The 26,827-nt window shown below is 40.0% G+C and overlaps 1 protein-coding gene across 3 annotated transcripts in view; it reads right to left on the bottom strand.

Annotated features, from left to right (window-relative positions):
- Positions 1 to 26,827, bottom strand: part of GALNT9 (polypeptide N-acetylgalactosaminyltransferase 9) — a 283,879-nt gene that overhangs the window by 117,292 nt on the left and 139,760 nt on the right. For all 3 annotated transcript variants that reach the window (XM_067539375.1, XM_067539374.1, XM_067539376.1), the window contains exons 3-4: positions 13,627 to 13,793; positions 11,051 to 11,225 (exon numbers count right to left, since the gene is read on the bottom strand). In XM_067539375.1, the coding sequence (XP_067395476.1) occupies positions 11,051 to 11,225; positions 13,627 to 13,793 (342 nt within the window). The remainder of the gene's footprint in view (positions 1 to 11,050; positions 11,226 to 13,626; positions 13,794 to 26,827) is intronic.

Below are 26,827 nucleotides of genomic sequence, written 5' to 3' on the forward strand. Positions count from 1 at the left end.
CCTGCTTCAGAGTTAAAGATCAGCTGTTTGGCTGCCAAATCTGAATAGCTCTTTTCTGCATCACTGAAAAGCAATGAGGATGCTTCAGTGGGTACTCTAGGTTGTTTAGATAGATGAATAGTTGGAGTTGCTTTTCTGGCTTGTCCTCCGTATGTATGCTGGCACTGCTGCTTAAATCCGAAAGGCCCACATGGCTTATGTGGTATCCTTAGCTCTTTATTCAACTAAGTAATTTTAGTACACTTTTGCTGTCTGAAACATGTACTCCATTAAGCTACCAAATTGATCCTAAGTGACTGATAAAAGCTTTGGAAAAAGAGAAGCTTTTTAGATGCTGCGTAATCATGGAGGACTTCAATTTGAGTGACAATGTTGGAGATTTCATGCTGCCAGTACTAAAACATCCTTGGAATTGCTAAACATTTTAGATGACAGTTTTCTAACTCAAAAAGTGTTGTAACCAACAAGGGGGAATACTTTATTACATCTTGTCCTAATAGATAAAGAGGATCTAATCACAGAACTAAAAGTTGATGGTAGCGTTGGTAATATGCACTCAGAATAAAGTCCAGACCAATAGTATATATGTTTGGTGCTTTATTAGCATCAATTTCACAAAGCTAACACCAATAATAAGCCAAATAAGCTGGCAGGAAGAACTGAATCAGAAAAATGTGAATGATAATGGGAAATCATTTAAGAATGCTTTATTATGCCCCAAAAGCCACAATTCTTCCACAACTGAGGAAGGCCGTGATGATTAAAAAACTGACCTGGTTTAGAGGGGAAGTGAAGTCAATTATAAAAAAAATATTAAAAAGAATATATAATCTAATAGAAAAAAAGGGGAAGTTGACAGTAATGACTATAAATCAGAAGCTGGCAACTGTAGAAAATTGATAAGGGAAACAAAGGGAAATAAGGAGAAATCTATGGCCAGCAGAGTTAAGGACAATAAAAAGGAGGTTTTTAAATATAACAGGAACAAAAAGAATTGGTCCATTACTAGATGCAAATGGAATGGTAAAATTATCAAAAATAATGCAGAAAAGACAAAAGTGTTTAATAAATATTTGTTCTGTATTCAGGGATGATATAGCCTCCTGCAGGGGACTGGACTAGATGACCTCTCAAGGTTACTTCCAGTCCTACACATCTATGAGTCTATGCTATGATGATAACAACACTCTTTCCATTCCACTATTATCTCTGGAAGATGTTAAACAGAAGCTACTAATATTAGACATTTTAAAATTAGCAGTTCCAGATAATTTGCATCTAAAAGTTTAAAAAGAGCTGACTGAGGAGCTTGCTGGACCATTAATGCTGATTTTCAATAAGTCTTGAAGTGCCGAGGAAGTTCCAGAAGACTGGAATAAAGCTGATGTTGTGACAATTTTTAAAATGGATGTAGGGGGTGTCCCAAGTAATTAGATCTGCTATCAGTCTAATATCAATCCAGCACAAGATAATGGAGCAACTGATATGTGGCTCAATTAATAAAGAATTAAAGGAGGATAATATAATTAATGAAAATCAACATGGATTTATGGAAAAGCGATTCTGTCAAAATAACTCGATATCTTTTTTTAATGGGATTACAAGTTTGGTTGATAAAAGTAATATTATTGACATAATACTTAAGACTTCTCTAAGGTATTTGGCTTGGTAGCACAGAACATTTTCATTAAAAAACTAGAATGGTATAAAATTAACATGACACACACTGAATCAATTAAAAACTGGATGGCTGATACCTCAAAATGTAACTGTAAATGGGGATTCATCATCCAGCTGGTGTGTTTCCAGCAAAGTCCCGCAGGGACTGGTTCTTAGCCCTATGCTACTTAACATTTTTCTCAATGACCAGGAAGAAAACATAAAGTCATCACTGATAAAGTTTGCAGATGACACAAAAATTGGGGGAGTGGTAAATAATGAAAAGGACGGGTCACAGATACAAGGTGATCTGGATTACTTGTGAACTAGGTGCAAGCAATCAATATGTGTTTTAATATGATTAAATGTAAATGCATACATCTAGGAACAAAGAATGAAGAATATAGGATGGGAGACTCAATCCTGTGAAGAAGTGATTCTGAAAAAGATTTAGGAGTCGTGGTGGATAATCAGCTGAACTTGAGCTCCCAGTGTGACACTGTGGCCAAAGAACTAATGCGAAGGTGGGATGCATAAACGGGAATCTTAGGTAGGAGTAGAGAGGCTATTTTATCCCTATATTTGGCACTGATGTGACTGCTGCTGGAATACTGTGTCCAGTTCTGCAGCCCACAATTCAAGAAGGATGTTGATAAATTGAAAAGGATTTAGAGAAAAGCCACGAGAATGATTAAAGGATTAGAAAACATGCCTTATAGTGATAGACTTCACCAGCTCAATTTATTTAGCTGAACAAAGAGAAGGTTAAAGGATGACATGATTACAGTCTATAAGTACCTACAAATACATGATAATGGCCTCTTCAGTCTAGCAGAGAAAGGTTCAACGTGATTCAATGGCTGGAAGTTGAAGCTACACAAATTCAGACAGGAAATAAGGTGTACATTTTTAACAGAGAGGGTAACTAACCATTTACTAGGGTTGTGGTGGATTCTCACCATTTTTAAATTAAGATTGGATGTTTTTCTAAAAGAAGTGTTCTAGGAATTACTTTGGGGAAGTTCTGTGGTCTGTGCTATCCAGGAGTTTAGTCTTGATGATAGTCCCTTCTGGCCTTGGAATATATGAGATACGTGCATTGCAAAGCCTGCACTTACTCTGAAACCTCTACCTGAAATCTTAGGGCTATAGAAGAGTGTTGCTCTAAGCAAAGGGTGAACATAAAGGGGCTTTTCACAGCTGGGAATGTCTCTTTGTCAAAATGGCCAGGGATGTAACCCCATGCTTGGGACGACCCTAAACCTGACTACCAGAAGCCGGGAGTGGAAAATGGCTGGATCACTCCATAATTGCCCTGTTCTGTACTCTCCCCCTCAAACTCTGTCCCTAGACATGCTATACAACCTCACTGATTTCATTCTGGTGATGGAGGTTCCAAATGATGGGCAAAAAGCTATGGACCAAATCCCACCAAAATTGTTAAGAAGCAGACTTTTATAGTAGGGTGTAGGGCATCTTTATAACATCTTGCAGGTCCTCAAAAAAGCATAGCTGGAGTAATAAAACTGGCTTAATAAAACAGCCCTAGCATTGTCTCCAGGTCAGTAACTGATTACTAGAAAATCAGTCTTCTCCTTGCTTTAAAATACATCTTGAGAATCCATTGTTTAAGCCCAGCACAACATAATGCACTATACATTAATGTATAAAACAGCAGCTCTAAACTGGTATCCCTAGATCTGGAGCTTCACAAAGCTACACTTTGGCTCCTGATCTCTTGGTATCCTTCTGGCTTCATTAAATTTCACATTTTCTATGTTTTAAAAGAACTTTTGGGGATAATCTCCCAAAATGGACTGTGCTTGTCACAGATCTACAGGATACACAGCTCATGTCCCTGGTCTTTTCTTCTGTGTTAAGCTTTCTCTGTCTCTCTTGTATATTGAAATCTCTGGATGAACTCTTTTTACTCATTTACTTTTTATGGTAATCCTCTATTCTCTAGCACTATTTTTAATTACTACAGTATTGCATAACTCCATTAAGAGCTTAGACACAACTGTGATGGGTGCTAAAGTAATTTCTAAGGTAGGAAGCAAGTGTAATATTGTATTATTATGTCTCCTTTAATGGATCCCAGCACGCTCTTTATGACTGCTAATATGCTGCAGTCTCTATGTTTCACTTTCCAATTTCTACCTTCCTTAGGTCAACACCTTCTCTTTCTCATCTTTTGAATTAACACACTCATCTCACCATCTTCATTATCTTTTTTCTTTGCTCCCCCAGATAACTTAATTCAAGTTCTTGTCTCCCACTCCATCTCAAAGATGGGATGCTGTGTTATGCTCCACATCTGCTGTAATACAGTTAACAGTGGCTGTGCAGTGTCAGTAACCTAAAGCCAGTTGTGTGTTGCATAATTGGAAAATACGTGCATCTAAATAAAAAGCATAGAAGGCGTGGAAAGGAAGTGTGGATGTACAGAGGGAATGCAGAACTGCGGTAGGCTGCATGGAGACACAACTGAACAATGTGGGCCTAATTCTGCTCTCACATATGATTGCACAACTCCCATGGGACAGAGTGTGAATGGCAATATGTTTCTGAGGGCCCTTTGTGTGCAGCTCATCATAATGCTACATTGTTAAAATTCAGACATGTACCTTCTGTACATTGTATTCTTTGGCAACCCTCTCCCAGTATCTGACCCCTGATCTTCTGTCCCTTATCTCACGAGAACCCTCTGTTCCCATTTACTCTTCCCAACTCAACTTCTTTCAAAGCCTGTTGTAGTCCTGTGTCTTCCTGCTATCTGTGTGTTCCCTATAAAAATAGAGGGAGATGGAAAATGAGAAATAACTGTGAATTTTTTTTTTAAATATAAGCAGAGAAAAAAATATCAAACATTGATAAGTTCCCCCATACCTCTGTGGTATACAGGAACTGATTGGGATCTGAGACCACACAAGCCTTCTACAGGACTTCCAAAGAGGACTTCCAAGTGGATAGAAAGGTAGAGAAGTCTCTGCATCTTATACAAGTTTTTAAGACTGGGAGACCAGATCCTCAAGCTACACTGGTGCTGAAACTGTTGCAACTGGGAATGAGGAGTGTCACTGGCTTTATGCTTCCACCTACCCACAGAGCACAGCTGTTTTGAGTTGTTCCCAACCACAACAGCTCTCAGTGGGCTGCACCAGCAGCCAAGAATATTTGGAGTGCAAGCATTCCAGCCATGCCCCCTCTACCATGACCCCAACACCCCCCTTATACAAGAAGCTCTGAGTAGCAGCAGATATTGGGCCACCTATTCTCACCTCTATGCCATCTGGGGATTCCCCCTACACTAGCAGAGCCCCAGGTAACTGGGTTTCTGGCAATGGACCAGAACAGCCAGAGGGAGTGGGGGCAATGATTTGGCTTTGGGCATCCACATATGTATTTGCAGTCCTGGATCTTAACAGTTCCATCTGTTTTGCAGAGATTTTCAGCCCTGCAGGCTGACATCCATTAATTAACATTGAGTTCCTGTAAAACAAGAAGAATATTTACTGCAAAACAGGTGGAATTTTACAGAACTGTTTGGTGAAATTATTACATGATTCTAATTGAAAACTCCATTTGAGAATTAATGGTAATGGCCTCCTTCTTAGTCAGTTCTCTCTACTTATTTCTGCCACAGAAGTAGTATCAGCTCACACTAAAGAAAGTCTTATGGGGAATAGGTCAATAGACAATCTCTGGTCTGCACTAATATATTTCAGTACCTGAGAGGCAAAAAAAGTAGCAATTAAGCACAGCACAATTTGAATAATTCAATAGTTAATTTGACCTGCCAGTTTTCAGCATATTTTTTACCTCCTACAAGACTGTACTCATTCTCCTGGGAGAGTTATGCTGTAAAAGTCTACAACAAGGTGTAGCGCAATATAGTGCAAAACATTACACACAAAAGGAACGAATACTATTTAATGAAAAATATCTTTATTGTATGAAAGTGATGGGCCACCTATGCTTAATAAAAATAATTTTCTATTAATCAACCTGTCGAGTCACTGTGCAGAAGGTAAACCAGCCCTGTGCTGGCCACATCACAGATAAACCATTAAATATGGTCTAGGTTGAGTTTTTCACAATCATGAGTTAGCATGTAATTTTCACCCATATTAACCAATGACTCAATCCACTGGGACTCTTTGGTTCCATTCAAAACCAGTCATTAGAACAACAGACCATCCTTAATGCTGTTTTATTTACTGCACAGAACTGCAACACTGATACACCGCAACCAAGTAGTTAGATGCAGCCCAGAGCAATAATGACAGAGACGGAGGAGTTGTAGTTAAGGCACTGGACTGGGATTGGAGAGATGCAAGTCCAACACCCAGCTCTGCCACAGACTTTTAGTGAGAGTCTGGGTTAGCCACAATGTCTCAATTCCCCAGTCAGGAACTTACTGGGGTGCTGCATTCATTAATACCTGTGAGGAGCTTAAACACTGCAGTGATGATCAGAATGGAAAAGTCCATAAACAATAAATGACTGTGTAGAGTTGAAGGTTTTCAGATCCTCCCACTAACTCCGTAGTTGGCGACATGGATATAACTGCTGTGACCAAGGAATGATCAACCTACACCTTTGACTCACAGAAGCTTAGTGGTTACTCAACAGCCTCACAGAGAAACTGAACCTTCTGCTCATCACCCATTTTCAGGCTGGCTTCGCCCTACTGACAAAAATAACCTATCACCACAAGAAGAACCTGAATATGTAATTACTTTGAGCTACTACAAAAAGACTGTACTTTAAAAAGTAATTGTCAGTGGTTCACTGTCAAACGGGGAGGGCATGCCTAGTGCGGTACCATCAGGGTCAGTCCTGGGTCTGATACTATGAAATAGTATCATTAATATTTGGATAATGGAGTGGAGAGTATGCTTATAAAATCTGCAAATGATATTGAGCTGGGAGGGATTACAAACATTTTGGAGGACAGGATTAGAATTCAAAAGGACCTTGACAAATTGGAGAATAGGTCTGAATTCAACAAGATGAACTGCAATAAAGACAAGAACAAAGTACTATACGTCGGAAGGAAAAATAAAATGCATAACCACAATATCGGGAATAACTGGCGAGGTGGTCATGCTGCTTAAAAGGAACTGGAGGATGTAGTGGATCACTAATTGAATATGAATCTACAGTGTTGTAAAAAAGGCTATCATCATTCTGGGGCATATTAACAGTGGTGTCTTATGTAAGATTTGGGAAATAACTATCCCGCTCTACTGGGCACTGGTGAGGCCTCACCTGGAGTTGTGTGTCCAATTTTGGGCACTACACATTAGGAAAGATGTGGATAAATTGGAGAGAAAGCATATAGTAACAAAAATGATAAAAGGTTTAAAAAACCAGACCTATGAAGAAAGGTTAAAAAACCTGGACATGTTTAGTCTTGAGAAGAAAAGACCGATAACAGTCTTCAAATATGTTAAGGGCCGTGATGAAGAGAATGGTGATCAATCGTTCTCTATGCCCACTGAAGGTAGTACAAGAAGTAATTGGCAGCAAGAGAGATTTATGTTAGATATTAGGAAAAACTTTCTAACTATAAGGATAGTTAAGCGCTGGAATGGGCTTTTAAGAGAGGTTGTGGAATCCCCATTACTGGGGTATTTTAAGAACAAGTTGGACGAAACACCTGTCAAGGATGGTCTAGGTTTACTTGGCCCTGCCTCAGCACAGGGGGTTGGATCAGATGACCTCTCTATGTCCATAATTTTATGAGGCTTGCAAATGCAGTAATCACATACCATATACACTCTGCGATGAGAATGAAGACGTAAAAGAAGTCCACAGGCAAATAATACTGCTCTGTTTTAAGGCTAAATATTCATTTCAAGTACTTATATCATCAATGACTTGCTTTCCTTTAAAATTCACAACGCCATTTCCTTTTCATTTTGTTTGACGAGGGAAAATATTTAAGCATCTGAGATCATTCATGTTCAATATGCAAGTCACAGTCTCACCATCTCTCTCCTGATTAATACAGAAGACGTGCCTTCAAAATCACAGGCTAACCCAGCTGAATCAAACTGCGACTCTCATCTCTGAGCTATTTTGATGACATTCAAGGACTGACCTCGTGTGATTAAGTCCTAGTGCACATTTAATATCTCAGGTTTTGCATCCTCTGAGTGTCAACAGAAGAGACTTGAATTTACTTAGCCCTCGCCAAAAGGGTTGACATTCGCTTTAAAAAAAATCTGTCCACATAACTTCAATCTCCTCTTTCTTTCAGTACTATTCTGTTAATACGACGCTGGACCATTAACAACCAGCTGCCATGTCCTTGTGTCTACTGAGGACATGATGACCTGCCTCATAGCATGTACAGTAGCTTGACTTGTGTCAACAGGTGTCTAACAAGCTAGGGAAACACATAAGAAGCCAATTACCCAGCTGGTGTAAAGTACTGTTGCTTTGCTGAAGCTATTTACATCTACTGAAGATCGGGCCAGAATGGGGGACATAACACAGGATAAAGTTGTGAAGGGGAAAGAAGTCAAATTGACATGAAAATTAAAAGAAACCTTAGTTTCCTCAAGAAGTGGAAAGGAGCAATGCATCTCCTAAAGGCCAGCCAGGTGGAGAGAGATCTGGGAGGATCAACGCGCTGCCAAATATTTGCACCATATTGTTCTCCACTATTTTGATATCTTCAGCCTTGACGTACATCGGTGCAATTCCAGTGAAGTCAAGAGACCTGCACCCCCTTCCACCAAGGCTGAATTTGGTCTTTCATCACTAAGGAGCAATTTCATCCTCTTTTCCCCCTTTATGTTCTCACGGTGGTGTGGTTTCTTCACATTTGTGCATAAATCCATCTCCCAAAGAGATAGTTGGGAGATTCTCCCAGTCACAAGCAGACTGCATTACAGACACACTATTTGTCAGTTACACCACAAATTGAGCAAACAGCCAGAGATGTTTTCCCCCATGGGAAAAGCCACATTTTCTGTTCAGTTGCCTCAGAAAGAAAAGGCATGCAGCTCTCAATGGAAACTACTCAAGTGCCGTCTGAGTATATTATTATATATTTACAATCCGGAAAAAAGTAGTTCCTACAGGCCCAGAATCTTAATGAGGGAATGAAGAGATGGGTAGTGCCTGGCTCTGGCACTTGTATCCCAGGCTTGGAATCTCTCATTCCTTGTCTTGTTAAAGGGTGGGAGTAACACACAAAGTACTTAGCAGTAACCTCATGTGAAAAATGAAGCTGGACGGATAGGACTGATGGGAGAACCTTCAAGTCCATCTCAGTTGGAACGGGAAAAGCAAGGGGAGTGGCTACTACATGAAGCCTTAACGGTGGGGCCTGTAAAACTTGGAGGAATCAAGAAGAGTGGCAATCGAGTGGTGGAGATGGTTGCAGACAAGCCCAAGGTTTCAAGGGGAGTGGGAGTAGGAATAAGATAAAGTAGCATTGTGGTAACCCTCCACTTGTGCTTCTGAAGCAAAGGGATACATTATCCTCTTGATGTGTGTTTGCTACTGCCATCGCTTTCAACTCTGCAGCTGCTGCACGAGCAGAGTTCTCACAAAAGGGGACAATGCCCTCAAAGCAGTTGCAGCTTCAAAAAACTCAGTGGTAATAATGGGAATTAAGCGCGTGTGTTGAGAAGAGCACATACCAGAATGGGTGTGCCATTCCATTTAGATAGCACGCACACAGCCTCATTTACTGTGTTAGGTTCTGTCCATGCTAACCTTGATCCTCCATGACATTACTACAAAAAACCCACAACTTTTAAGAGACGAAAACAACAACAAACCCCTCTTACTGTGTAGTCACAACACGTAGCTTTTATACAGCCATTTACATCAGTAGATCTCAAAGTACCTTACAAAGGAGGTCAACATCATTTTCCTCACTGTCTAGAAGGGTTCAGATAAACTGAGTGCCAGGAACATAACCCAAGCCTCCTGTGTCCCAGGCCAGTGTCTTATCTGGTAACCAACATGGCCTCTCACTGACAACCAAGATCACTTAAGTGACACTGTGTCTGCTAGTTAAGAAACAAAGCATGAGCTACACTAACATTGTTGCCATTGGCACAGGAATAGCCCCTAGTGTTATTGTAGTGCCTAATGTGAAATAGTCTACGCAAAGTCCAATCAGCTGCAGTACAACACAACTTCTTTTATCGCAGCTTTTATTTTAGAAAGACTTGTCAGACACAAACATATCAACAAAAATAACCCCTCGAAAATCCCTTACATCTTCTGCAGTCGGGCCTCCCCAAAAGAAAACTCTTTGGCAGTACCTCAAGCTCCTTTTTTTTTTAAAACCTCCTCCCAGAACTCCAAAACACAAACGCTGAACCACACAGCAGTGTTTCCTAATCAACAATTAATTTCTTCTTTTTGGAAAGACATTCATTCTGTATCTCCTAGCTGTTTTTTACAGCTGAGTATACATATTAGTGCATTCAAAACCTACTGCCAGCCGTGCTACCTAGTGGTAAATTCATTAACTTATCAAAAACATTTTTAATAAGCTTATTCCTCTGTTGCCAAATCCTGTTCTTTTAAAAAATAGACTGTAAGGCCCAGTGCAACCTATGCCAAAATAATGTTTTCTGCTCTTGTGCTCTCTCTGCTGGTTCTTCAGGAGTAATACCACAACAGACACTGGTGTAAACTGGCTTGCTCACACAGCAGTGAACGGAGCTTCAAAGATTTATACCAGCTGATGATCTAGCCCACTAAACTCAGAGCTGTGCTAACGTCATCAGCGTCGCTGGTTTGGAAAGCAAAATGTTAACAAAAAAAGGCATACTAATTTCAAGACACATTAGAAACACGGGAAACGATTAATTTTTTCCCCAAAATGTAAAATGCAAGAAAATATAGAGAAGAATCATGTTTATAATCAAGCTTCTAAAAATAAATTACAAACAATGGAGAGCAAACAAAACAAAATTAAATGAAAGTACTCGACAACGACGCATTTTTAAAACGTAGGTCTGTCCTTGAGCATAGAACTCGCTTAATGGTTTTTCACCATTTGCTCATTTCAGGGTTCTCCAACTGATTTCAATGCAAATTGCTTCCCTCTACATTGAACTGAATAGGAGCGAAAATGACAGTCCTTAATAGATCTGGCAGCCATTGCAGGAGACGTCACACTCTGTAACATTGCAACAACCAAGAACATTATTCAAATTAAATTGCTAATGCTCACAAGCCTACAGCGAGCTCATCCCAGGAATTCTTTGGCTCCCGTCACTGAGAAAATCTCATTTACAGGCTTTGGGACGAAGCGTAGAGCGTAATAACGCTGCTGTTTGCACTGCGGCATGCTCTCCCTGTGGGAAATCCAGCATGTAAAGACGTGCATGTTGCCATCAAAAAGTCTTACCAGCCAGTGTTGAACTCAACATGAGCGTCGAAGAAACCAACAATCGGAGAGGTTGCTGCTTTCCAGCCTTGGATTCTGGCTCGAATCAGTCCTTCCCGTTTGTTATTGCGGACTATCTTCACCAGGCCTGGGTATCTCTTATTGACATATTGGTCCAGATTAAACTTCAGCTCAACTGTAAAAGAGACACACATACATGCTCTCAAAAGAGATTTCAACTAGGAAAATATAGCTGCATTATATTTTATTTAAATATGATTTAACCTGGAACAAACATTTTTAAGATTATGGAAACAGAAATAATTCTGAAATTGAGACTTTCCCAAACAATTGGCCACATTCCGAGAGGTGCTAGGCACCTGAAGCTTCCACAGATGTAAATGGGCCCAGTTCTAAGGTCTGGGCTTGACCCAAATTCTGCTCTGAATTACAGTGGTGTAAACCCAAAGTGATCCCATGCATAGCAGTGGTGTTACTTTGGATTTACATCAGTGCAGCTTGGCCCTTGGATTTTATACACCGACTTTTATAGGCAATTTGCCTAAATAAGACCCTCAGTACTGGGCCATTTGGGAATTTGCAGATGATTCAGCACTGCTCAGGATTTTGTCCAATGTTTAGAGAACATCAGGTTTAAATTAGTTTCAAAATAACGATTATTGTACAAGTCCCCTAACAACTTCTGACATGCTACAGTCAGTCTCTTGAGCCTGATTCTGATCTCCCACCAGTGTGACTCCACTGACATCAGTGGAGTTACTCCGGATTTACACCAGTCAACAAGGATCTTTCCATTGACTTCAATGTGCTTTAGACTGGAACATAAGAAAGATCAGAAGCAGGCCCCACTGAGTTTAAGGGTTTGCACTTAAATGTAATTCAGAAGCCTTGCCCCTCCATACCATCCCCTTAAAACTGAAGCTGATACAGTATATATCTAAACAGATCCCTTCCCATCTGTGTCACTTTCCACTCATCCAACTACATGTGATTCAGAACTCACCAGCCATGCTATTCACCTTCGCTTCAATACGTTCCTAAACAGACAAACTGTGAATAAAGATCTTTGTACTTTAAACATTTTAGCCTGGTCTATTAGTACTACACTAGATTTTATTTACAATAGTTTCTTTTCTTTTTTTAATGCTAGATAAACTTTACATGACATTAAAGTCCTTCGTTCTCATGGCTTAAAGGGAACAATTACCAGCCAAATCAAAGGATCTGGTTAATCTTCAGCAGTGGGGAATAGCCACAAAAACTGCCTCAGAGACACTCAGTCAGATTCTGCTCTCAATTACACTGGTGTAAATCTTGAGTCACTCCACTAAATTTAACTAAATGATTCTGTACTTGCATTGGTGTAATGGAGAGCAGAATTTTACCAAGTGTTTCCAGGTCTATACAGATTTATTGGTGTGGGATTCTTTTTTTGGTTTCTCTCTTTCGAGGTTCCTGAGAAAGAGAAGTATCCAAATACAGGAGGTTTCAAATTACTGGGCTTTCAAAAAATGCTAGACTTGATATCTTATTCTAAGTGGAGCTATTTGAAGATGTAATACTGCATCCTAGAGCTTGAAATAGGTAAAAATGACCTGAAACATAACAACAAAAAGCACCATTTATGGATTTAAATTTATTTAAATCTATTAAGGGAGCTACTAACCTAATTAAGTCATACCGACTCTTAACACCCAAAATGTCATGCTGACCTACATTTTGAGTTTTGTCTAAGAAATTATATTAGTTAACATACGTGCTATTTTTGCATTCGTTAATTATATTACTTTACCATTAGACTGGCTTTGTGTCTATTCTGGCAGAGTGATTCTTGCACTCTAATTTCCGTCTATTGAGCACTAAAAAAATAGAAGTTCCTGAAGACGATTAGGATCTCAGTTACTCCAGGGTAAACTGGAAATAACTCCATTCACTTCACGTGAATTGCGTCTAATTTATCCTGCTGTAAATGAAAACAGAATGCAACCCTGAAGAGAGTCAGTAATTCAGATTTCCTTTGTAAGTATAATTGCTTTATTCAAGCTTCTGGGCTAATAATCAACACATTGTTCTGAACCTGGAAGTTTGGGGGATGAAATTAACTGTCTGAAGCTTTTGGTGAAGGTTTATTTTCTATCGTGAATTTTATGCAAGAGACGAAAATATATTAGGTTCTACTGTACAACCTTCATTCATGTTAGGAAGTTGTGACTCATGTGAGTTGTCTCAATGAAGTCAGTGAGACTTTGCACCTGAGTAACTACTTGCCAACATGACAGAATTTTGCAGAGCTGGGGTTGCTGGGCCAGATCCACAAACTGACACAAACTGGTAGAAGCTCAGGGATTTACATCTTCTGAGGATCTGAGCCATTATTTACAAGTCTGTAGTTACGTTTCTGACTTTCTCCATCCCAGCTATTTCACACGTGTTCGGATTCAGTGTTGTCCCATGCAAACCTCAGAACAGTGTATTTAAATTAGAAGTAACTAAATTATTTTAATGTACAATTTAATCTCATTACGAAACATAGGATAAAAACACAAGAGAAAAAAGCAGGTGTTAATGACATTCACCGTTATCACTGTTGTCATCCACCAGAATGATCTCCTTGAGCAAATGGGATGGGGTATGGTTCACAACACTGTGCACTGAGCGCAGGATGACAGACAGAGCCTCGTTTACAAAAATAAAGACCACTGAGATCTGGGGCAGGTCATCGGAATAGGTCATCTGTTTGCACCTGGAGAGAACAAGGCGAGAACTAGAACCCAGTAAGAGACAGATATTAAACATGCAGAAGATTGGATTTCATCTCCCTCCTCCCCAGCAGTTGGACACAGAGTATTTGTTCATTCTGATCTATTGTAATGAATGGCATTCCCAAGGTACACACTATTTGGGTACAAATGAAGACCACTTTAGCCCTGAAGAAAAATCACCTAGTTAAGTGCTGCTAACATTTAATCACCTTAATGACAGAACCATATATTTGCATACACCTGCAATTAGGCAGAATTTGTAGGGGATTTTAGTTGCAGCAAGGTTAAAATTGTTTCATACAAAATGAAATGCTGTAGAACCTTTATATGTTTTACTCAAGACTCCGGAAATACGTGAAAACAAGACATTAAACACTATGGCTCGCTTCTGCTCCAGCTGAAATAGGATCAAGCTCCATATTCTCAACTGGCCTAAAAACAGATCTCAAAACTATACAGACTATTTGTCATGTAAAGCCCATGTATACACATGCAATATACTCCAGATGTTCCCATGCAAACAAAAATTTTCACCCACAAATTTTGTTATTTCTGCCTTGCTTGTAAACAAATGGATAAATGGATGTATTTGCAAAATCTATATTCACAATTTGTGAGACCATATTTAAAAATCAGTTTATCAAAACATGAAGTTTTGGATAAAGCAAAGAGAAAGTCTGGAATAAATACTGGCTTATGCCTGCTCTCCACAGACAATTCTCTCATTTCCTCTGATGTGATGTATAAAGGCTATGCTCATTTTTACAGACTACTGAGACCTGAGTTGTGGATGAACTGTCTACACCAGCACAGAGCATTCAATGGTTGTTACCCATGGTTTCTGTGGAAATTACAGAAATAAAGTACTTTGGTGGGATCGGAAAAATGTGTGAATTTTTGCAAAGGCTGCAAAACCTCTCCCACCGCTACTTGAAAATAAGTGCTAGCTCAGCTGGCCTGCTGCATGAGTTACCGAATGCACACTATTGGAAGCATTGTGCACTCTCTTTTTGTGCACCAGTATCAGAGATGATGTCAGTCAGAGAAGTGACAAAAGTGGGAGACAGCATCGAATGTGGTGTGAGAAATACAACAAAATCCAATCCTTTGGAAACCTTAGGCCCAAATGCTAATCCATATACCCATCCAAAGCAAATGGGTGGGTTTGACATAGAGATTAATCAGGTGGCAGCATTGCAAACGGCCTTGTAAGGTCTCTTTATCTGAATGGAGAGGTATTAGAACTTGGATCAACAGCGATAAGAGTGTTGGGTTTTTCTTTTTTTAAATAAGTGAGCACCATAGCACTAATGAAGTCTCTCCTCCCTGCCTGAATCTGTTCTGCCCTCCCTCTTTAAGCATTATTCTTAGGTGTGGCTGCTTCACATAGCAGGTGAGTGGCACAGCCAGGAATAGCATCCATGGGATTCCTAAACCTCAGTCAGCGCCCCTTCTGCTGTATCATCCTGCCTCAGTTTAAGTAAAATCTCTCCCATTAACAGACACTAACTTAAAAAATTACCTACATGTCCTCATAGCCAAAATTCACTCACAATTATCCTAGCAATCCTCTGCTCTAAAATACTGCTGGCGATACCACAGGAAATGACGTTTCCTGCTCTTGTCAAACTTTTTGACCTCTTTGCTCATCACTCTGGCATAATGATGATTTCTTTGCCCACCCTTAGCAGTTAGTTTTGGGGTGGGAGGTGACAATGGTTTGACTGCCAAGTAACCTCTGCTATGAATTTAAAAAGTGAGCAATCATTCATAGTTTCTACTCATCCCAACTCGATTTTCTGTGAGACTGTGTGGCCTTGTTGTTGATTACAGTATTATCACAGCTACTTATAGCCCACTTGCCGGTGATCTGTGCTATAAAGAGGATCACTGTGCATTGCTTTTCTGTGGGAAGAATTCTGGTGTTGTCTAAAGTTAACTTGGATAAGAGCCGAGTTTTGCAAGAGCTGTGAAAGCACTAATAGTTAAAGCCTCTCTTTCAAACTTCTCTGTTGGCCCAGTTCTCCCTTCACTTCTATCAGCATCTAGCAGAGGTCCATCAGGCTAGCACACAGGGCCACCATCTGAAAAATGTGGAACATGCTGAATTTCCCACTATGGGGCATGGGATCCTGCAGGCACCTTGGAGGATTTCACAGGGTATTCAGTGAAAGCATGCTAAGGACTAGCAGCACCTATAAATATAGGTATCGTGGATCTGATTCTGATCTCGTTTACACTGCTCCCAAATCAAGAGGAACTCCAAAATCAATTGGGTTATACAGGTGTCACGTGCCTGTGAGATCAGAATTAGCTCAAATGATACTGATGGAGGAGTAACTATGCCAATGAGATGAGGTAGTGCTAATTTGAGAGTGATTATATGCTAATACCTGCATTAAATCTCTAAGCAGGTCCAATGTAACCTACATTTTTCCTAAACCTTACGTAGAGTAGGACGAGCTGAGTGGCTTGGAGCGGAAAGACGGTGCAGTGGTTAGGGCACTAACCGAGTGTGTGGGAGACCTGGGATTAATTCTTTGTTCCACCGAAGGTTACCTGTGCAAAGTCACTTAGCTTCTCTGTGCCTCAGTTTGGTAAAACGGGAATAATAGCTCTTGGGAGGTGCTCGGAAACCACAGAAATCGGGGCCATAAAAACACAGTAGATAGACTGCTCAGAAAGTACATAAAAAGAGATATTTCTTTCCTCTGTGTCAGGCCCAAATGTTTACTAAACATTACACAGTGTCAGAAGTTATACTGGCTCTAACATGGAGCTTCTCCCAAGCCCACTGAGTTAGGAAGGGGAGCTCACAAAAAAGAGGTGGCAGCTTAACCATCAGTTTGAGATTTTCCTCATCACCTTGACCTACAGAAAGGTGATGTGGAAAGGTACAGAAAGGATGTGAAGAGTACGTAAAACTGTGATGGGCTCCAGTGCAGGCCTGTGATGGCTTTCTATGGAAGGAGTGAGATGAAGAGGGTTTGGAGCAGATTATGGATAAATTAGAGAGGTGCTGTAAAATCTACAGCGAGCCCTAGGAAAGAGAGACTCCAGTGAAGACATAACACCTTTACACGCCTGCCACTCACATGGAGGGGAATTCCAGACGGAAGTGCTGAGCCTTGTTATTCATAGTGCACCCTAGCCACAACTTTGGTCTAAAACTGATTTCTATATTTATTTTACAGTCCTACATATGACACTGGTTCATGGCGAATGATAGACAGGTAAAATCTAGTGCAAGGTTTAGATGACCTAAGCCTGGGATTTTCAAATAATCTTCCTTCACCTTCTGTTCCTGATCATTTGCTGAGTTTTTCAACAGATGGTTTATTAATGGGCTTGAAACACCATGAGAGCCAAGCCTGTTTTCACACCTTAGCTGTCAGGTTCAGTGCCAGCTAAGACACTTGTCAGAGTCTACTGCCATTTTTAATTCCACATTAAAAAAAAAACACACCCTAAAACAAAACCTCTCTGTTTTTCACTGGTTTGGGTGCTTAAACTGATTCATTATTATCCAACAGCAATTGCACTTGCTCACTTTTACAAGGATGTTTTCTAGTCTCAGTGCTTATTTTGTGGAGTGCAGTGGGATACTATAAAAAAAGCACTCGGTTAAGATAAAATTGGTGTTTCTGTTGAACTGATTCATTGCTGTTAGTTCAAATAGTAACTTTCCTTCAATGAATTCTTTTACATGTCTATTAGCAGAACATTTCTGGAAAGCAGTGTTTTGCCTCTAAGTGAAAAGACTGATCTAACATACTAGAAAAACTTCTCACTTTACAATGGCTCTAGCTGAGTAGACTCAGACAAATCCACACTAAATTCCAGGATCTAAGTTTTGTCATGAAATTTTATTTATTTTTTATTTACTGGATCAAGGTCTTAAGAATGGAGGAAGAAGCTGAGAAGATACTGGGTAAAGATTTTAAAAGTTTAATCTTTTTCTGTAACGGTTACAGAACTTGTAGAGGAGGTACTAAGTGGTGGTTACTGATTCTCTTAAAAATCAATCAGCTTCATTGACATTTAACAAGGGCTGATCCTAAATTAGTGCCACAAGCCAAAATCCTGAGCCAATTATCTGGACTCCCATCTTTCCGCATGGAATAGAATCATGTACTTTACCATAGGCAACACTCTTCCTCAAAGGTAGATTAGCATGGAGCATGGCTTTAATGCAACTTGAGACCAGCAATTCCAAACACAGTGGAAATATTTGTTGTTACAGTGGCTAAACACTGCTGTGAAGTGCCTAGAGATGGCTCAGAGCCGATATGTGAAATACTTCTCTTTGCATCTGTCATAGACCGAATCTCCCCAAATCCAGACACAGCATGCTTTTGTAAAACTAAGGGTGACTGTTTGGGGGGATATTCTGTGTTGGTTATTCCAAAACCCTGGTTAGGAACCCACAGGGGGATTTTCCCTTTACTTTTTCTCTTTACGTTACAGGGAGCTCAACATCATATTTTCTCCACTCCAGAGATGATTTGCATGCAGTGTCCCCCTTGCATCATGCCATTTCCCCAACATACTAACTTTCTTCCAATCCTTAGAGTCTCTCCATGAGCCTTGCCTATTCGGCTGCAGAGACACATGCAGGCTATTTGCTTAACAGACCAACCCCTTGGAAGTAACAGATACTTTAACAAAAAATTAGTATATATTAAAAACCAGGCCAATAAGAAAGCAAATGGCCATTGATGGCACATCAGCAGCTTCATTTACACCCTGTGTACTCCTAAGCAAACAAGAGGAAGGAAAGCTTCCTTTATCTGGACCTTCTTTCCCTGCTCCTTTTTGCTCCAATTGCATTTGATCCAACAGAAAAGTGAGATGTCACTACTTTAATGGTGCCTTTTACTTTCTGTCTTCCAAATTGTTTTGAGCTATCCCATTTTCTGAGTGGCTGACACCAATGCAGTGCTGGTAGTTCAGGTGATTACCAGAGGAAGAAAATCCTTCCTAGTCTCTTTCCCCTCCTTTCTGTATATCTGCTAGCATACAAATGAGTTTTGCTTGCAGACCTTAATACGCTGAGTTTCAAAATGGATTAGGCAATATACTTAGAGCTTTCTGACAGTTTTACCCTCCAGAAAGAAATGCAAATGGAATTAAAGCTGCTTCATGAATCTTTAAAGTATTTAATACAGAATGTGTTCTTTCCATTGAACCAGTAGGATGGCTACTACTGTGAGTTTATCTCTTACTTTTCAGCTACAGATGGACCTAATGTCCATGCAGAAATTTGGCTACTAATTCCAGCATCAAAAGGAAAAAACATCACCGCTCTTTGCAGAATTTCAGAAGAGATTGGATTTCATTCTCTCGAGCCAATGGTGCAGGGTGGGAGGGAAGAAAGTGGCAGAGAATCACTAGTCAAACAGCAAACGAAAAGGACAAGAAATAGAACAAAAGATGGTTAGTCACAGCTCACTAGCATCAATAAAAATTACTTTTAATGATTGGATCTGTGCATACTTTGCCACCCGCAATCAAGTCCCAGAGCACATACACACATGCTTATCTTTCACTACACAAATGTCCCCCATGACTTCAAGTGAATTACTCATGTGCATGAAGTTAAGCATGTGTTTAAATGCTTTGCTAGCCTGCGGTCATGGAGGGTGGGGATGGGGATGTTAGAGATGCCGAGAAAAAGAAGGGAGGGGGAGAAAAAGAGAGGAAAAACAAGTGAAGAAGTTCTGCATATAGAATCATGGAACCATACAAATGTACGTAGGACTGGAATGGACCTTGAGAAGTCATCTAGTCCAGCCCCCTGCTCTGGGTGAGATTATCTATTCCCTCTTCTCTCCTCATCCTTCCCCATAAAGCCCGCTGTCAAACAAGACTGCTAACAATATGATTCTACATCTTTAGTCCCTTAGGTGCATGACTCCATGCCACACCCTTCAGAATATGTGGTTTTACACTCCCCCATTAGGTCTTTGTTTTGGGCATTGCTAGGCTAGGGTTTAGAGGGTAGTGTTCTATCACGTTATCTAGCTTGATCTAACGGGCACCTCCGAAAACTCTAGTCAAGACAAAGCAATTTCACTTTAACATGTGGTAGACCAATGGAGGTAAAGTCCTCGGAGCCCAGAGAATTCAGTGCAGGTTAAGGGGGTCAGATTGACAGCCATGAAGTCTTCTCTCCACAGAAGAACTAAAGCTTCTGCCTTCAATGCTAAGGAGAGGTCCTTTTTTTACAGCAGGATAACTAGCGCGAGTTAGCTATCCCACTGTAAATTCCTAGCAGAGCCTCAGCACTGTAGTTCTAGGTACAGTCAATAACAGGTGTGGGCCTACTGTTGACTCAGCCTAGGTACCTGGCAGTAAAAACTGCAGGCAGCTTGTCTCCAACCATTTTCCACATAAATCCTAGTGTGCATTAGTTATCTCATTATAAACCCCAGCATCACCACTGCCTTTCTAGCAGTGCCAACAAAGCCTGAAACAGGCAGTTACAGAGTCAACTTCTCCAGCGCTACCCCACCAATATGACTCAAGCTCACTCCAGAGATATGGGGCTACATATTCAGCTGGACTAAACTGACCTAGCTCCATTGACTAAATTGGAGCAATGCTGATTTACAACAGCTGAGGATCTAGCCCCACCACCTCCAGAGGTTAGCTCAATGCTTGGCCTCTCTGCTGATATTCCCAACAAGAGTATCAGCCAGTCAAGATTTAGTGACGGTTATTGTGATGTGGACACTTATCCAACAGGAAATGGACTGATCCAACAGGAAATGGACTGAGACCATCTACTCATTCGATACAGGCATGGTAAGCCAAGAGACACTTTTCAGATGCCAACACACCTGAACTGGTGACCTTTGGTTAGGAGTCATTTCTAACTCTACTCAGCAACAAGGGCAATTGCTGACTGTAGAACTGATGGCCTTTATGAGTGCTGTATCTTTCAGACAAAGAATTCCAACCCCATCCTAATTTTTCTAATAACCCTAATCAAGGATTATTATTCCTTTATTGACTGCAATATTCTATGACTATCCCTTCCTGTAAAATAATGGATTTTTTTCCTGTCCTGCTGAATTAGAACACAGGGACAAAATAATAAACTAGTGAATTCAAGATATGCTTCCGTTTTTCCTCTTGCATTGATAATATAATATCCGAAGTCCCCATCAGTGTGAGGAAGGAGGTCCAATTAAAGGATGGGAACTTTACAGAAAACCACGAGTGAAAACCTCAACAAGTTTGGCTTAGTTCACATAAGTACCTAAGATAATAATAGACAATACTTAGCCCTACCATAAGTGCAGAGGACTGGACTAGATGACCTCTTGAAGTCCCTTCCAGTTCTACGATTCTGTGATTCTAAAGAGTCTGGATTTTTCCACAGGTCTTTTAGAGCTGGAACACTGGACTGGGAATCTCAAGATAATACCTTCTCTGGCAGTGTATCGACCCTTCCACCTCAAGTTCTAGCCAGTACTAAGAGGTACAGAGCATAAAATCAAATTAATATTCCACTCATAATTTATTCAAGGGATTTAGCCTCTTTTTGCATCTGCACAATGGGCAGGTTGCTGCAGCCTCGAATTTATTCATTAGATACATTGATAGGGTTTTCTTTTTATCTCTTAGCATCTCAAAGATTTTGTTGCAAGTGTTAAATATTCAAAATTCAATGTGTTTTGCTTAATTTTGACTGACCAGACCTGCTCCATGGCATTGATGCTCTATATTGACTGGCATGCACAGGGGATGCTGTAATGTTATTAAGATATGCAAGGCAAGAGAAAAGTTTTAAAGGCAACTACTGTAAAGTTCTTCATGGATTTCATGATGGTTTTATTGTCAAGTTGCAGTGTGAGGAGGATGGTTGAATGCAATTATTCCCTGCTATTACTTCACCTAATAAGCTTCTTATAGTCTCTGGAGGAAATACAATGTTTGACAACATGGGCTCTTGCATATTTCCACAAGACCTACTTTAATTCCTGGTCAAATGCAGTAATACAGCAGCATATATCTTTCCACCCATGTTCAAATACAGAGTGACTGGAGGATTGAACAGTCAAGCAAGAGGTCAGTCATAGACTGAGTAAATCTGTCTCATAGTTGATCTTGCTCTGCTGATACTACAGTGAGAAGTCATTAATATTTCAGGGTCCTAGCAGTACAATGCTATTCATAATTTACTCTGCAGGTAGTTCTCTCTTGGTAACTCAGTGGTTGGAGAGGTGGGGGATAAAGGAGGTGAAGCTGTGACTTAGGAAAGCAAACAATTGAACTGTAGCCTTGTATTAATTCCACAAGGTTTTTCTTTTACCTTAAATAGCACAGTTTATGTCAGAATGAAAATAAACCAAGTTTATTGTACCTGGGAAGAGTTATGGTGCAACATGAACCTATGTTTCAAGAACAAATGCATAAAGAACATTGATTTAACATTGAGAATAGAAGCATTAAATCCTTGATGTTTAGATGCTTTATATTGGATTGAACACAGGAATTTGGCAGTAGTAAATATATGCTTATGGAAAGTTGTCTCACAGAGTCAGGCAGAGAGGACAAAGTGAAGGTGTGTGTATCACGTTGAATTAGTCTGCTTAATAGGGATAGAAAAATGTCCCAATTAACTAAGCCTCATTAACAACAGATGATGGACATCAAAAAAGTTAAATAGGCTTAGGATCAGGTCGATAAAGCATATGACTTCAGATGTACAGGTCCCTTCTTGCAGACACACATAACCTTGTACAGACTTTAAAATGTATTTTCTGGGCCCACATTCTGAGCATCTGTATAACTGAGAAGAGAGTTAAAAATGTACGGTATAGTCTGAAACAATAGCATTCATTTAGGCATTTTAAAGCTAAATGTAAAGAGCTATTTCCTAGCAGCTAATTATAACGCGTTGCTAAAAATCCCTGCATTTTAATTTCATCTCACTTACATGAAGAAATGAAAAAATCATCTTCTAGCTATCTGTGTTGTCCAGCATAGTCTAAATGCATACTCAGAAATTGATTTTAATGCCTTCTAAAAATATACTGAAGGAAATTGTCCCCAGCCATTCTTCTTACTTAGGCATATGTCCCTGGTAAACATGTCCCTGGTAAAAGGCATTGATTGTAACATGATTGTCTTGAGGTCTCCGGAATCCACTTTTTTTCTGGATTCTTCCATATTTATTCTTACTGGATTTCCACCAGTTACATATTTGTAATGAAACCAAGAGAGACTTTCTCACTGTGCAGGCAACCAAGTTCCATATTAGATACAATGGTCTTATATGGGAGAAACTAAGTTACCTCATCTTGAAACATCAAGACCACAATACAATGCAATGACTGTATTTCCCCCACAGGAAGCAAAATGTTTCACACAAATTCATAGGGAATTATTAATGGATTAACTAACATACATCCTGGTTCAGGAAGACGCTTAAGCACATACTGAAAGATAAGAATGCACTTAAGTACTTTCCCAAAATAAGGATGGACTTAGAGCTGTGCTTAGTTGCCCTCCTGAATCAGGGACCTAAGGAACTGAAATTTGCATTGTTCAGGTAAGTTGACATCTCAGAAACACATAACTATTCACACACATAATACATGCTTTCACCTTTCTGGTTAAAATTAATTTCCTCATTTATTGTCAGCATGTTTTTCTTTGGTATGATCTTTTCAAGCCACTGTTTCTCAAACTTTATTCCATGGATAACCAGTGGCTGTGAAACTTCTTCCTAGTGATTCGCAGAACATAATTTATTGACAACCATGCCCTTAGAGTTTGGAGGTGGAGAAGCAGAGGTCTGTGGAGGGCACTTTCCACTTGAAAATGCTCTGCAAATGCAAAGAACTCTAGAACAAAGAATACTACACCACTAACAGTAGATTATTTCTGATATCCATCTGCCCAGTTATTGGAAATTGCATTAGCAATGTCACTTTCCCTATCCCTCTTCCCTTTCCCCTTGGTCTATAACTGAAAATATTCATCCCTATTTCACTTAGAACCTTTGCCTCAAACATTAAAACATTTAAATGATTTCCTTTCCCCAACTTCCAGAGAAAACTCTCCCCAGATCTATCATGCAAATAAGTTGAATACTCTGCGATGAGTAAACAGAATACAAATTCTCCACCTCTTGGGTGCACCTGGGTTAATAACACTAAGGCAGTAAGCCAATGCACTAGCTGTAGGTCATACATTTATTTTCAGGCAGTGAAGAAAATACAGGAGCAAAGCTTCAGTATCATTTTTATCTTGAATTTAATGTAAACTGCATTGTGACCCTCTGGGGGAACAGTATCTTAATGAGACATCCACAAAGTGGATGAAAGCTTACTTCAGTTTCTGACTGAGACAAGTATGAGCTTTTTGGCTGGAGATAACTGAATCATGTGACTTTCCTTCTGGAACTTCCTTTAGGGTATTTAAGACGTAGAGTTTGACTTAGCAGCAGAACCCAAAATGTGGGGTTTTGTTTTAAATATTATTAATGTTTTTCTGTCTTTAGTCAGCTTTGAATTACTGTCTCTGCCACAAAGATATATTTTGTACAACTCATGTTTGAGCCCATGTTTACATAATTTTAAAGGCAAAATACAGAAATATAGATTAAGAAAGACTGAGAATGCAACACATTAAGCCCTATAGTTGGCACTTAAAACAAAGGAGAAAAAAATTAAGTGGCTATTTGACAAACGTGTGTCTGTGTGCATTTATGTATTTACACCACCAATCTTGGAACAGAGGTGATCAAATAGCACACAGGAAAAAACCTTCTTTCATCAAACTCAGCTCACACCAATGCCTGGTTCACAGACAGCAACTCTGCCTCAAGAATTGACTCATTAGAGGCTAAGGCAGAAAGCAACCTGTCCAGCTGCTCACACAGCTTCCTCTCCAAGGACCCCTATCTCCACATAGAATGTGGCAACATTAATTCCAACTCAGCATCTCTTCCCAAGACTGAACATTTGCTCACACACTAAGAAAAAGAACTTAGACTTCTGGTAACAGTGCCACTTGCTGATGTCTGCCCTCTGAATACTATAATTAGTTGAAACAGCAAGGAAACTTTGTATGTAGAATTTAATTACCCAGTTGGACTTTTGCCAAAACATGTGGGCTAAAAGTCCTATTCTTGCAAAAGTCATAGGATCTTTAATAATGATTAGGACTGTGGTTTTATATCAGCTCCAAAGGACAATGTCCTCAATTTTGAGCTGCACCTCTCAGTGGGAGAGTGTATGTGGGAAAGGAATGAGGCTGTATACGGCCTTTGTATCGCTGGAGTTCTAAGACTGTTAGGGGCTGGCGCAGCATACTAAGACTTGCTCTGTCTTATGTCTGTACTATACTGGTCACCATTGGACCATCTAACAGCTTTTTGGGTGCTGTGCAGTGGAGGCCTGGGTGCTGCTTTTCTAAGGCCCCCCAATACATTCCAGGGAAGTCCCAGGTGGGGGACATTCAGCTGCTTTCTGGCTCCTTTAATCCACAGAGGCACAGCTGAGAATTAGAGCTGGTACATTCAATTTCCCAGTGGGCCCTGGGCCCCATGATGGAAAACTTGGTACCTAGTCAGAGAAAAGGGTGTCCTTGATTCATCTGTCACTTCCCAGAACTCCTGGGTTTCCCTTTGTGTTCTCTCATTGAAATGGTGACCCAGCCTGAGCGTTTAGCTTGTGAAATCTCAGAGGAAGGTACAAAGGTGGTAATACAGAAGCGAAGAATATTTCAGATCTACTGGAGAAACATAAAATAAAGGCCCCATATTTCCATACCAAAAAACCATCACATGGCTTCACCAGCAGGCACTGGTCAGGAGAAGCAAGGATGGGGAAAACGTGCAGATCAAGCTGAAATGAACTGGCAAAGCTACGTGTGGACATACCAAGGCGGGGAGCTTATATCTTGCTGGCTCGTGCTAGTACCCTATATGTGGCTCTAGTTAGTGGTAAGAGTCCCTCACTTTTATGACCACTAAATTAACTCAAAAACAAGAGACACGGGCAAATCAAACCAGCACTGACACTACTAAAATGAAACATTGCACTGACTTCGAGTCTACAACTCATTTTTATTTCAGGCAGAGGAGTAAAACTGCCTGACATTCTGGCCTGTCTGTGCTTTTATAAAAAATACCTCTTGTGTGATTAGCCCCCAAACCTTGATTTTCTCATTGCTGAACTGCAGTGAGAGGCATTCATTAAGATGGATTTTCTCTGCATAAGTACAGTGCAGAATCAAGAGATGTATTTTTAAAGGTATATTAAGGAATGCATTTGGAAATGGTGTGCACTTCAGAACTTGCACTGAATTAATTCAGGTTCAAATTTTAAGCAAAAGGAGGGAAAAACCCTAATCCCAGGGCATTTAAGGAACAACTTTAAAGCCTTACACGGACTAGAAGATTTAGTTTAATGGGGATGCACTTAAACTTCAAAAGGGATCATCTGAATTCATGACTGGATTTGTCCCATTATCTCCCTTCATCTTCTGATGTGACACAGTGGATTGTAACATAACATGACAGTTCATAAATTTAAAGGAATACCTTTCTCAGCCTGGAACAGATAGCAGGCAACAATCAGCAATATACCCAGGGGACAGAAATGAAATGATCTTTAAAATGCTATAGCACAGGTGCATCTGTGTTAACTGTGAGTGACTGATGGATAGGAATTATTTTTGGATGGTCCTTCCACAGCTCTAAATGGATTTGGCCAGATTTTACAAGATTTACACTTACAAAAGAACAACAAATGCAATTTGAAGAGGTCATCCCAGAAAGATTTTAAGACTGTGGAAAAAATTCTGCTCTTGGGTCAGCACAATTCTGCAGTTGGGCACCACTTAAAACTTCTATATACACCATCAGAAATTCTGCATAGGGAAAAGAGTGCAGAGTATGAAATATAAATCTTCTTCGGGGTTAAAAGAAAAACAATTCAATGGTGTAGATCCAAATTCAGAATTTTGCTGTGTGTCTATAATACAGGCACAGTAT

This window comes from Emydura macquarii, unplaced genomic scaffold (assembly GCF_026122565.2).
Source record: "Emydura macquarii macquarii isolate MOO-44397 ecotype Brisbane River unplaced genomic scaffold, CSIRO-AGI_Emac_v2 contig_554, whole genome shotgun sequence".
In the NCBI taxonomy this organism is placed as follows: Eukaryota; Metazoa; Chordata; order Testudines; family Chelidae; genus Emydura; species Emydura macquarii.